The 14,020-nt window shown below is 36.2% G+C and overlaps 1 protein-coding gene across 4 annotated transcripts in view; it reads left to right on the forward strand.

Moving 5' to 3' along the window:
• The window catches only part of FBXW7 (F-box and WD repeat domain containing 7), a 227,776-nt gene extending 217,412 nt beyond the window's left edge, over positions 1-10,364 (forward strand). For all 4 annotated transcript variants that reach the window (XM_047856401.1, XM_047856400.1, XM_047856402.1 and 1 more), the window contains 6 exons: positions 371-507; positions 1,460-1,573; positions 2,789-2,970; positions 4,970-5,195; positions 7,100-7,310; positions 8,395-10,364. In XM_047856401.1, coding sequence (XP_047712357.1) covers positions 371-507; positions 1,460-1,573; positions 2,789-2,970; positions 4,970-5,195; positions 7,100-7,310; positions 8,395-8,663 — 1,139 coding nt within the window. In that variant the 3' untranslated portion in view covers positions 8,664-10,364. The remainder of the gene's footprint in view (positions 1-370; positions 508-1,459; positions 1,574-2,788; positions 2,971-4,969; positions 5,196-7,099; positions 7,311-8,394) is intronic.
• The last annotated feature ends 3,656 nt before the right edge of the window (positions 10,365-14,020 follow it).

The raw sequence follows: 14,020 nt of genomic DNA on the forward strand, positions 1-14,020 counted from the left end.
AATTGGAATTGCTGGATTATATGGTAATTCTGTGTTTAATTTTTTTGATGAACCAGCATACTCTTTTCCATAGCAGCTAATATACCATTTTATATTCTCACAAACATTGCATAAGGGCTCACATTTCTGTACATCCTGACATCCAACGTTTCATAGAATTATTTAGAGAAAGAAATGAAAAAGTCAATATGAAAACATGCCACAGAGAATGCAAACTTTACATTATCGTTTTATAGTACAGTATTAGAAATTGGACAGTGTCCTGTATTTCAGTGGTTTTGAGCATAAGGGAAATTGAGGTACATTATAAAATGGGTAATTTTTATTGTTGGTGATGGCAGTTATACTCTTTATCTCTTTAAAACTTTAGGTATTGATGAACCATTGCACATCAAGAGAAGAAAAGTAATAAAACCAGGTTTCATACATAGTCCATGGAAAAGTGCATATATCAGACAGCACAGAATTGATACTAACTGGAGGCGAGGAGAACTCAAATCTCCTAAGGTAACTGAACTCTTGCACAGTATAACAGAAAGCACTGATCAGTGTTGGTACCTGATACACTCTTCTTGGCCAGCAGTATAACTTGACACCTATCTCCTGTGGAAAGAAAATAATATATTTTAAAATAACCGAAAATGTAACTGACAGCATTGCTCTGTTGCTAATTTCTCCAGTCTGACAACTAATTGTACTTGAATAAAAGATGAGTTGAATTTCATGTCATTCTATCTTATGTAAGTGACAATTTCTGAGTATCTTGTTGAATTTTGTGTCATATGCTTGAGATTTTGCTTGCTCTCTGACCACGTAGTTAGAACGTGATTTTTTGAGCAGTGCCCATGTTTTGTGTTTTTGGTGGCTTTTCTGAGTTTTATTTCTCTAAATTTAAGTGTAATACTGATTTTCTGTCTTATCCTAAGTATATAAAGAGTGACAAAAATGCTTATATTATACAACCGGAAAAAAGCAATTAGAGATACCGTTACATTAATATGTATACATTATAACAGGCTTTTTTTTTGTTTTAAGTTGAAAAAAGTTGATAATTATCGTTACTTTTGTCTTTCTCGTTTGTAGGTACTTTTGTTTTTGTGTGTGAAAATTGCAAACCATAGATGCATAGTTTTTGGTTTGAATAGATAAAGAGATGATTATAAAATACATTTGTGTTTGAACCATCTTTATGAGTTTTTGACTCATAAAAGTCTTGATTCAATTTTAATAGTTGATATCTCAAGTATAAAAATCATAGAATATGGAAAACAAAGAAAATGTTTAGTACTTGATTCATCATTCAGGAAGGATGGATGCTACTTCATATTTTATATAAATTGTATTTTAAGAAATAGACTATAGATTGCGGCTCCTATTTGTGTCTTTATTTTTCTTTTCACTGGTATTTTTAAAAATTTAGTTTAATAATGTATTTCTAATCTGCTCATCTATCTTGTAGGTTCTGAAAGGACATGATGATCATGTGATCACATGCTTACAGTTCTGTGGTAACCGAATAGTTAGTGGTTCTGATGACAACACTTTAAAAGTTTGGTCAGCGGTCACAGGCAAAGTAAGCTTTCTTCTTTCCACACTTCACATTTTATGTATGCCTTTGCAGGGACCAACCAGGAAAAAAATAAGGGTTCATTTTTGACTGCAGCTTATTTTGATAACAAATATCAGAGCTTCTAATTTATTTAGTTTTTCCGGTGGCACAAAGATCATGTTTCTCAGGATACAATGTCATTAGTTTCTTCTTGTAAATAGTCTATCTTTGTGACTTAGCTATTGTATAATTCTCACAGGTGTGCTTTATCTTTTTTTGGTTAATTTTTCCCACTTTTATTAGCCATCTCGCTTATATTGTCTTTTTTAAACTTTTTTAAAACTATGATTGAGGGATATGTGTTTTTTCTGCTTTGTTGGTAACTTACCTATAGTTTAGAAGTTGAATAAATCATGTTAATGTAGACTTATCTCAAGCCCTATGAGATGAAAGTTAGGCAGATACGCCATATAAGTGAAGGAGTTTGAAGAAAAGAAGTAGTCTAAGCAATTAATTTCATTGTACGCAGTATTATATTTTAATTGTTCTATAGTGAATACTTATTATCTGCCCAATGGAGAATGTTTTCATGACTTAAGTAACTGACCAGCTAAAAAAAGTAGAGGAAAATGTGAAAAAAACAAAAACCTTGTTTTTTAAAATGTCTTACAACACGTTGATTCTTGGGCAAGAATCTTCTAAAATATTCCAAGTCAGATGTTAGAAATTTTTTTAGAGCAACTTCATATTTCCACAGTGTAATATTAGCTTTGGACTTATTTCAGAGTTTTAATATCTGTCTTTACTTGTCCAGAAGTACTTTGCCTGGCTCCTAACTACTGCCTTGGGGCAGATTCAGATGAAATGTGGTATGTAAGCCACACCTAACACAGTTGGCGTTCTTTCATTGAATCCATTCATATGGAAGAAAGAAGTTGCAGTTTTAGCATTATTTCATCAAAAAGACCAGGCTGGAGCTGTCTTACTTTAATGAGAAGTGTTTTACTTTCTACATACTTGTTCCTCAGTTGTACGTGTGTGTTTAATATATAATGCTACTGAATAAAAAAACCAATAAATAGTGATGGGATCATGTTATATTGATGTGAGGAATTATTTTCTGATGTGCCAGTCAAATTTTGTAAATAACTTTACCCCAAAATTTAATGAGCTACTGAAATGTTATAATACATCGTTTTCTTTTCTACCCAAAAGTAATCATCTTACGTGTTTTTCCAGTGTCTGAGAACATTAGTGGGACACACAGGTGGAGTATGGTCATCACAGATGAGAGACAATATCATCATTAGTGGATCTACAGATCGGACTCTAAAAGTGTGGAATGCAGAGACCGGAGAATGTATACACACCTTGTATGGGCATACTTCCACTGTCCGTTGTATGCATCTCCATGAAAAAAGGTAAGGGGAAATCCTTTCTCTGTTACTTGTGAATCTGAGGCCTTTTGTGTAGAGTTCAGTTGTATAAAACTGTGTTTATTAGAGAGATAGTGATAATGTGATGTTAAATTAGACTTTATTAGACTTCAGATGTTTCTATACTAGCAAAGCAGTAGTGTGTTGGCTTAAAACTGGGGGATTGTCTAAATTTCCGTCTTCATTTAGTAGTGTTGTTGGCTTCCTCCTTGAAACTCTATTTTCTAATCTTGTGTAGCATTTTATTGTTGTACAGCTTTGATGACTCATCATCTTCAAAAATTTCTCTCTCTCTTTTTTTTTTTGGTGTTTATATCCCTGCTAGTGGGATAAATTCAGTTATTCAGGCTTCAAGCTTCTGAGTCTTTTTAAATACCCACCCACCCTATTCCCTTATATCTAGGCAAAAGCTGAGGCCCATGGGTTTTAGTTTATTCTCATCACCAGTCACCTGAACTATTGACATAGCTTTCACACTTGGTTTTCTCACCTTTTACATGGCTGACAGAGAATTCTTTTCTAATTATGATAGTGTCATTGCCCTTTGAGAGCCTTCTGTTGTCTATCGAATCAAGGAAGAAATCCTCAATCCAGTTTTCAAAATAGTTTCAGCCAAACCAAACTGCTTGCCTTTTTTTCTTCTCACTCCCTTCACTCTTGCTTTGATCTCCTCCTACAAAGCCCTCCTATTAAAATCCTTTCGATCTCCTATTGGCATGTCTTCACAGTATCCCTGTTAAACAAATGTGATTTCGACTTTACTTTGTCAAAAAAGGTCTGATGGTTCTTACCATGAATCTCCTGCAGTCCTTACCTTTAATTCTGTCCACAGCATCTTCTTTATGAGAACCATTACATTAAGCAGATTTCACACTAGATTTGTAATATGTGAAGAAAAGTATCTTCTCATATGTAGTTTGAATCTACTTTGAACAGTGCGCTCTACTATTAAAATTTGGGGGGTTTGATATTGAGAGACCTTGTATTTCAGTTTCCATTATGTTCTGACTTAAATCACTCAATGCTGTCATTTTCTGCTCTTCCAAATGTGGAATCCATGGCCTTTCATTATCTCTTTGGAATGACATGAAGATACCTGAGTTTTCAGCTCTCCTTTGTAATCCAAAGGCGATTGTAATATTAGTATCACTCTGGTCTTCAGAAGAGCATAGTTTTAATAATGTCAGGCCAAATTTTTAAGGGATTATTGTTGCCTCCCTATGTGTATCTTCTAAAATCTGTACATCTTAATGCCTCCATGCCTATTGACTATAGATATAAGCATATGCGGCCTTCATTTGAGGATTTTCTAAAACTAGTAAATTTTACCAGAATTATATGGTGTAAGGCACATATCTTCAGCTGTTTAAATTTCAAATTCAGATTTGTTTTGTTAAATAACATTTATTAATTTTTTCCCTAATCACAAAGAGAATATATATTCATAATTAAAATTTTGGGAAATGGCATAAAGAATAAAGAAGAAATGTAAAATTCAAAATACTACACCAGAGTTCTCCCACTAACATTTTATACATGTTGCCCACATTAGCATTTTATTTCTAAAATCAAGATCTTATTGTATATATTTATCACTTGGCAGTGGTGGCGGCTGCTGCTGATGCTTCTTCTCTTCCTTCTCCTCCTCCTCCTCCTCCTCCTCCTCCTCCTCCTCCTCCTCCTTCTCTTTCTCCTTCTTCAAATACAATACAATAGTTTTCAAATTGTCCCACAGAACCGGAGGTGCTCCACAGCCCCTTATAAATGGAGGAACCAAAAGCAGGCAGAACTCTAGGCTTCCCAACCAGAGTAACTTGACTTGTGAATGTTTATATATCACAGTTTTATATAGGATTTCTTTGAAAACAGGTGTTCCTGCTTAAGAAAAGAAAAAATATAATAACCACTGACTTTGTATATCACGTTTACTCATGCTGTTAAAAATTCTAATACTTTTTTTCTGTTTTTTTTTTCCCCCTTACAGAGTTGTTAGCGGTTCTCGAGATGCCACTCTTAGGGTTTGGGATATTGAGACAGGCCAGTGTTTACATGTTTTGATGGGTCATGTAGCAGCAGTCCGCTGTGTTCAATATGATGGCAGGAGGGTTGTTAGTGGAGCATATGATTTTATGGTGAAGGTGTGGGATCCAGAGACTGAGACCTGTCTACACACGTTGCAGGGGCATACTAATAGAGTCTATTCATTACAGGTAAGAGATCCTATCTCTTTTATCCCTTAGATGCTTTACTGATGAATCATAAGATTGTTTTACTCAGACAATTGCTGTCAAATAGCTGATTCAATACAATCCAAAAAATACAGATCAAATCATTCTGTTATATCATATAGTTTAAAATTGGCATGAAGAGGGGCGCCTGGGTGGCTCGGTCGGTTAAGCGTCCGACTTTGGCTCAGGTCATGATCTCACGGTCCGTGAGTTCGAGCCCCGCGTCGGGCTCTGTGCTGACTGCTCAGAGCCTGGAGCCTGTTTCAGATTCTGTGTCTCCCTCTCTCTGACCCTCCCCCATTCATGCTCTGTCTCTCTCTGTCTCAAAAATAAATACGTTAAAAAAAATTTTTTTTAATAAATAAATAAATAAAATAAAATTGGCATGAAGAAAGTATAAATTTTGAACTCAAATGATTTGTTTAAATTTTTCTGTGATCATTTTTCCTATAAAATACAAATGTTTGTCTTGGAACTTGAGACTTTGGAGCCCTAAGTATTACTATATTAATTATTGGGTAGATAGTCTCATAGGAAAATAACCTGGATTTTAATAAACTCCTTAGCAGAGGATTAATTTGGCCAAAAGCTGCCCCTTTGCCTTGATAGCTGCAAGTTGATGGACCATGTAATTGTGATTCCATCCCATTCACAGTGGAAGTGGAGCCTTTCTACATAAAGCTGCTCTACCAGATGCTCTACCAGCACAGGGCTAGTGATTTGTAGTCACAAAGAACTGGATTTGACTAAACTGATGTTTTTTGTTTACATTTGAACCTGATATTCTTGAGTAGGTTGCCATATTTTGAAATAAATAGGTTAATAGAAAGTTTAGCAAATGGGTCTTGTTTTATTTTCTGAAAGACAGCATTTTCATTGTAAAAATTTGTCCATTACTGATATAGTTTATTTACCAGTTACTGCCTATTAGTGATCAGCAGATTAGTACACAGTCCCAATGCTGACAGTTCTCTATTCTTGGGATATTTGTTTCTTAATTCATGGAATACTGTCTATGTCACAAAATATTGGCATATAATAAAGATGTGTTAACTTAGAAAAGATTATGAATTTGGTGGAGAGAGAATTGGCTAAAGTTTTTTTTATGTTTTGTGATATGCTCAGAACCTTAATGAATATAATATTCTCATTTAAGTAGACCATTAGATTGAGAGAAGAGGTAGCAATATTATTATAGATATTCTAGGAATTGATATTTATTGCATTTTGGTATAGCTGGGAAGCTGGAGAAGAGGTACCTATATCGCTTGCTTTTGTTATCAAAATGCCACCTCTTATCATTTCAGATATAATTATCTGTTGGCATATTTCCTAATTAGCATTTGGTTCTTATAAATGAAGTTTTTATTTTACAGTTTTTAATGGAACTTACTTTTAAACATCATGAGAGTTATCTCTAGTCTTTTCATGCCTTAGGTGTGTTGATAAACACAGCCTTTAATCACAAGCTTTGTCCATAGTTTCAACTTTCTGTTGTGAAGTAAGACTCCAATAGTAATCCTTATTGAATTATCCCGGATATTTAGCTACTAAGTGTGGCCAGATGATTTGAAAGTAATGCGTTCGTGTTTTGTTTTGTTTCTGCATCTAGTTTGAAGCCACTGGCCATAAAAATAGATAGATAGATAGATAGATAGATAGATAGATAGATAGATAGATAGATAGATAGATAGATAACAAATCTGATGGAGGCTTCTGAGAACGTGCACTGTAGATTTACTTGATTACATTTATCCTGTTACCTCATTTTGGTCCTGGCATTACTGGTTTCCCATGCTTTATTTTCCTGCCCTGTAGGGTTAAGGTCAATAAATAATATTAAGAATATCTGCACTTTCTAGTCTAATAAACTATGTCTGTTGTAGTTTGATGGTATCCATGTGGTGAGTGGATCTCTCGATACATCAATTCGAGTTTGGGATGTGGAGACGGGGAATTGCATTCACACGTTAACGGGACACCAATCGTTAACAAGTGGAATGGAACTCAAAGACAATATTCTTGTCTCTGGGAATGCAGATTCGACAGTTAAAATCTGGGATATCAAAACAGGACAATGTTTACAAACATTGCAAGGTAAGTATTGGCTACTCAGCTTTAGTTGTGTTCATTAAAAATGGGTTTGTCAGTCAAAAGAAATATGGAGCTTTTATGTCACAAAAAGAGTTAACCTCATACAAAATGAAAATGCTTATTTTGGATAAGTTTATGAGCATTTCCACTCTGACTTGACAGAACGAGGCTACGCTTGAGAGATTGTTTTAAATTGTTTTAATATAAAATTGTTTAATCACGCCTGCATGTACAGTTAACTCTACCTAACCTTAAAGGACAATGTGAAGAAAGATCTTGACTATATCACGGAAGCAACAGACTCCTTTTGTTTTTTGAGTCATCATTTTTTTTTAATTTTGAATTTGTAGGCTGATTTTAAATTAAAGAGCTACCTTACTGGGGGAAAAAAAAGCACATCTCTGATCTGATAGGAAATTGCTTTGGCCTCAGCTTAGACCTTTTAACCATCTACTTAACTAGGATGGAAGGAATAATAGCACCCAGTAAAATGAAGAAAGAAACATGTGAAAGCCACTAATATTAAATGAGGCATAACAGTGTTAACATTTTATGTCATGATTAACTTTTTATTGGTCTTAGTCCTTAAAATGTGTTGTTTTCGTTTTGTTTTGTTTCAGTGAGGCCATCTGGTGGTCTGTATTCTAGCTTTTTACCTATTAGTATTATCTGTTCCTCAGAGTTTTGGAATTGTGTCCATTCAGCCTTCGCCTTTGAGTGGTCAGGTCAAAGTGGTAGGGTAGTAGGTCTCATGCCCATTTGTCCATCAGCAGAATACATAGAATACATGAAGGTGGGCTTTCCACATCACCACTAAGAAAGCTCTTATTTGCACAGCCAGAAAACAAAATGTGTGCCTGGTAGCTAACAAAGCTTCGTGGAAAATACAACTCTTGTTTCAGTTTACAAAGAGCTACCAGATTTTCTTACAACGCTGCTGATCCGAAAATACTCACAGTTTCTAAATATGCAGCATTTTAAATATCTCATTTATTGTATGTTCTAATGTAGAAGTGTACAATTACAATGTAACTTACCCATCACCATGATTTCTAACCAGTAATTAAATTCCTTTGGTTTCGTCCAGGTCCTAACAAGCATCAGAGTGCTGTAACCTGTTTACAGTTCAACAAGAACTTTGTAATTACCAGCTCAGATGATGGAACTGTAAAACTATGGGACTTGAAAACGGGTGAATTTATTCGAAACCTAGTCACATTGGAGAGTGGGGGGAGTGGGGGAGTTGTGTGGCGGATCAGAGCCTCAAACACAAAGCTGGTGTGTGCAGTTGGGAGTCGGAATGGGACTGAGGAAACCAAGCTGCTGGTGCTGGACTTTGATGTGGACATGAAGTGAAGAGCAGAAAAGACGAATTTGTCCAAATGTGTAGACGATATACTCCCTACCCTTCTCCGTGGAAAAAAAAAAAAAAAAAAAGAAAAAAAAAAGGAAAAAAAAGAAAAACAGAAAAAAAAACAGAAAAAAAGAGAAAAAAACGAAAGAAAAAAGAAAAGAAAAAGAAAAAATATCCCTTGTTCTCAGTGGTGCAGGATGTTGGCTTGGGGCAACAGAGCGAAAAGATCTACAGACTAAGAAGGAAAAGAGGAAGACATGACAAACCGTAACTGACAAGAGAGGCGTCCGCTGTCTCATCACATAAAAGGCTTCACTTTTGACTGAGGGCAGCTTTGCAAAATGAGACTTTCTAAATCAAACCAGGTGCAATTATTTCTTTATTTTCTTCTCCAGTGGTCATTGGGCAGCGTTAAGGCCGAAGCTTCGTTACAGATTCTGCTAGCCTGTCCTTTTACCACTGAGACCTAGAAAGGAGCTGCAATAACATCCAAACAAGGACTGGCTGACTTTCTAATTAGAGAGCATCTGCAACAAAAAGTCATTTTTCTGGAGTGGAAAAGCTAAAAAAAAAAAAATTACTGTGAATTGTTTTTGTACAGTTATCATGAAAAGCTTTTTTTTTTTTTTTTTTTTTTTTTTTTTGCCAACCATTGCCAATGTCAATCAATCACAGTATTAGCCTCTGTTAATCTATTTACTGTCGCTTCCACATACACTCTTCAATGCATATGTTGCTCAAAGGTGGCAAGTTGTCCTGGGTTCTGTGAGTCCTGAGATGGATTTAATTCTTGATGCTGGTGCTAGAAGTAGGTCTTCAAATATGGGATTGTTGTCCCACCCCTGTACTGTACTCCCAGTGGCCAAACTTATTTATGCTGCTAAATGAAAGAAAGAAAAAAGCAAATTATTTTTTTTTATTTTTTTTCTGCTGTGACGTTTTAGTCCCAGACTGAATTCCAAATTTGCTCTAGTTTGGTTACAGAAAAAAGACTTTTTGCCACTGAAACTTGAACCATCTGTGCCTCTAAGAGGCTGAGAATGGGAGAGTTTCAGATAATAAAGAGTGAAGTTTGCCTGCAAGTAAAGAATTGAGAGTGTGTGCAAAGCTTATTTTCTTTTATCTGGGCAAAAATTAAAACACATTCCTTGGAACAGAGCTATTGCTGCCTGTTCTGTGGAGAAACTTTTCTTTTTTGAGGGCTGTGGTGAATGGATGAACGTACATAAGAAAACTGACAAAATATTTTAAGAATATATAAAACAAAATAAAGTTGCTGGTCAGTCTTAGTGTTTTACAGTATTTGGGAAAACAACTGTTACAGTTTTATTGCTCTGAGAAACTGACAAAGCAGAAACTATTCAGTTTTTGTAGTAAAGGCGTCACACGCAAACAAACGAAATGAATGAAAAAGTCAAATGGTTTGCCTCATTCTCCAAGAGCCACAACTCAAGCTGAACTGTGAAAGTGGTTTAACACTGTATCCTAGGTGATCTTTTTTTCCTCCTCCTGTTTATTTTTTTTTTGTTTTATTTATAGTCTGATTTAAAACAATCAGATTCAACTTGGTTAATTTTAGTTATGTAACAACCTGACATGATGGAGGAAAACAACCTTTAAAGGGATTGTGTCTATGGTTTGATTCACTTAGAAATTTTATTTTCTTATAACTTAAGTGCAATAAAATGTGTTTTTTCATGTTAGTATGCCTGTTTCTTCCACTGAAGTAAATAATGCTTCATTATAAATATTTAGGGTTTGTCTCTAATATTTAAGATATCCAAGTCTTAGTTTCTTTGTATTCCCTGTAATGTGATACAGAGATCAGCACTTCCAGGTCCGTACGATACAGCTAAAGTAAGAATCATGTGCCACAAAAGAAAATTTTGTTTATCACATTAGATTATAAAGGAGGACACTCCACTGTGCCTATCTATCTCTGTGTGACATTGAATGTATAAATACGAAATCAGGGTCCCTCAAGCGGTTTCAGAACTTTGGTGATAGTTACAACTAGAGTTCCTATAAAAAAAAAAAAAAGTTCATCTTTATTAAAATTTGACCTCCTGTTGAATACTTACCAGGAACTTGCTGTGAAAATCTCTGAAGCTCCCACCCTCCCTGAGAAATAGGTACTGTTAGCTCTGTTTTAAAGGTGAGGGCAGAACTGGCTCAGACTGTGGAGGTAATTTGTCAGAAGCCGGATAACTAGCAGAGCAGAGGGCCTGCGTTCACAGCCCTGCTCTTTGAGAAGAAAGAAACCTAGGTGCACCTGGGTGGCTCAGTCGATCAGCTTAGGCTCAAGTCATGATCTCATGGTTCGTGAGTTCAAGCCCCGCGTCAGGCTCTGTGCTGACAGCTCAGAGCTTGGAGCCTGCTTCAGATTCTGTTTCCCTCTCTCTCTGCCCCTCCCCTGCATGTGCTCTCTCTCTCCAAAATAAAGATTTAAAAAAAAAATTAAAAAAAGAAGAAAGAAACCTACAATTTTGACAGACTAAAGCAGGGTTTTGGAAAAAGTAAGTCATTTTTGTGGTACTTTCAGGCTCTTCTGTTGCTGGTTTAGTCAACAAATCTAATATTTTATTAATGTTCGTGAAAAACACGAAGTTCAGTTATTCAAATTATGTAGCCACTCAAATAGCATGTTCTGTCTCCTACTCACCCCTCCTATATATTTAACATTTTATTTAATCCCTACATTTAATCCCCAGGCCATAGATGAAAATCTAAAACTTAATAAAAACGGATGCTGCCTAGAGAATACATTTCTCACAATCATAAAGTGTGTGTTCTTTACTCATAGAGCAGCAACTCTTGAGCCTCAGGCTCCCAGAGGTACTAAATCTGAACATCCAGAGTGGGGTCCAAGAATCTGCATTTAAACTAGCTCTCCAGGTGAGTCATGTTCACAATTTAGAACCACTGTCTTAGATCCCTACTGTTGCTCACTTGGTTAATTGGTCCCTAGCACATTATAGGCACAGGACCATCAGGGAGACGTGATGGGTTAAATGGAAAGACAGAAAAACCACATGGCTAAACACAGGCAAAAATCGTATTAGGTCTTGAGTGCAGGGGCCAGCAGCCTTGCCTGCATTAGGATAAATCAGCGCGTAACCCAGAGCCATCACTGCTGTTGACATTGACAACCCTGAATGATCAAGAAGTCGTAATTCTGTTCGGTGATCTTGAAACTGTTTGATTTATCATAATGCAAATGTGGTTTAACTGTAACATAATTAAAGAAAAACATCATGTACATTATAGGGGCGCCTGGGTGGCTCAGTCGGTTAAGCGTCCCACTTTGGCTCAGGTCACGATCTCGTGGTTTGTGAGTTCGAGCCGCACGTCAAGCTCGGCTGGCAGCTCAGAGCCTGGAGCCTGTTTCAGATTCTGTGTCTCATTTTCTCTCTGCCCCTCCCCCACTCGCTCTCTCAAAAATAAATAAAGGTACATTATAGAATAGAATTGAGTTCACAGGATTTGCAGACAACTAGGTCAGAATTCAAGTCCCAATTTTACAATACTATGTAGTTTCAGGAATTTCATTAGATTTCTTGAACTCCTGTTTCCTCATCATTTAGTATGTAGAGAATACCCACCTGCTAAGGTTATTGTGGGGATTAAGTGAAATGTTTTAAAGCACATAACACACTGATGGCACTTAACGCTCAATAAATGGTAGCTATTATTAAAACTTGAGGAAAATAGACCCAGATAATTGTAACTTTCTATATTTGGGAACAATTGAATGTTTTGTGACTCATTCAGGTATGTAATAAAAATAGTATTTCTCTATATATAGCAATTTATGTTTTTTTAAGTGGAGTCCCATAGATTTCTCATTTGAGTCTTACAGAAACCTTTGTGAGGTAGATGGTATGGGGCACCTAACAGTGATTTTGTACACACTTAGGTGTTCACTAAGTATTATTTTATGACTAACTGAATAATCTTTCTTGCAATGGATCTGTTCCTGAAAGGGGATATGTTAACCTGACGCTAAAGGAATTAAATTATTGTTGGTGTAGTAGGAAAGGTCATGAAAGGAACTCTGCTTTGTGGCCTCCTCAGTGAAGAAGTTCACCACCTTATATAACGGCATTTTAACATCTTCACACCAGAATACAGTCAGTCCCCACATTAGGTGTTACAAGTTCTCAAAGATCAAACATTGCCTGGAACTAGTGCTAAAATTAAGACACAGAAGTAACCCTTAAAAGGCCCATAGCAGGTACTCAGTAAATAACTGTTGAACTGGGCAAAGGGAGTTTACTTTTTTTATTATTGGAATTTTACTAATTATAATTTATTATTATTTATAATTTTGGTATTTTGAAACTCCCTTATTGAGATTCAGTAACCACAGCTATTTCATTAATTTGAGACAGCCAATGTATACTGAATGGTTCAGTAAATGTTCCAGCCTACCTATTCGTTTTATTTCAAAAAGTAATTTACATGTAATTGTTGGTATTAACTGTTTTTTTGTGGTTTTTTTTGGTATTAACTGTTTTTAAGCCGCTTTCTCTATGACTTTTGAGCTAGTCTATTATAAAGTCTCCTTTCTATTTATCTGAATTGATTAGAGGCCACAATCAAACAAAAAAAGAGGACTTTTTCTTTTCCCTGAGTGAAACAGGAAATCAAGGGCAGCTTCCCCAGACCCAGTCTGTGCCTTGCTTTCTATCCACTCCTCCCTGACACTCACTGCACTTTGTGAAACAGATACACAGAGGTGTCTGCTCAGACTCCTGGAAAGAGACTGCCGACTCCTTCCTGGCTGCTGTAACTCCTCCCATTCTAGGCAACCAGGTTTCAGCAAGTGTGCCTGGCAGGAGTGGGTTCACATTACATTCTTTCCTGAATCCTTCTTTCAGACACAACTTGATTAATTTTCCCTCTGTGAACCATCCTCCACCCCCCAATAAGAATCGGTTAGGATTCTAACCTATACTCCATCAGACTCATCAACCACTAAAAGATTCAGTCTTGTGCCGGACAGCAGCTCTGTGAGAAACTCCTGTTGTCTGGCCGTTCTACTGAGAGTCAAGGGTTTAGTGTTGCTGACAGATTAATTTGAATAAATGCTTCTGACACAGGTTGTTTTATAATCCCTGCCTTACTGCATTTTGAGGATCACACACACACACACACACACACACACACACACACACCCATACAAGAATATATTGATTGGAACCTCGGAAGAAGCCTCTTGTTCTCAGTCATAATAACATCATTTCCCATAAGCCTTTTCCCTCTTCATCCGTGAAAAAAATAGGAATGGCCCATGTGAAGGGAAGGTGTTGCTAGTCAAGAGGAGAGTTCCTAAGTCTTTTCCAGGATAGATCAGTGG

The sequence above is a fragment of the Prionailurus viverrinus genome, chromosome B1, assembly GCF_022837055.1.
Source record: "Prionailurus viverrinus isolate Anna chromosome B1, UM_Priviv_1.0, whole genome shotgun sequence".
In the NCBI taxonomy this organism is placed as follows: Eukaryota; Metazoa; Chordata; class Mammalia; order Carnivora; family Felidae; genus Prionailurus; species Prionailurus viverrinus.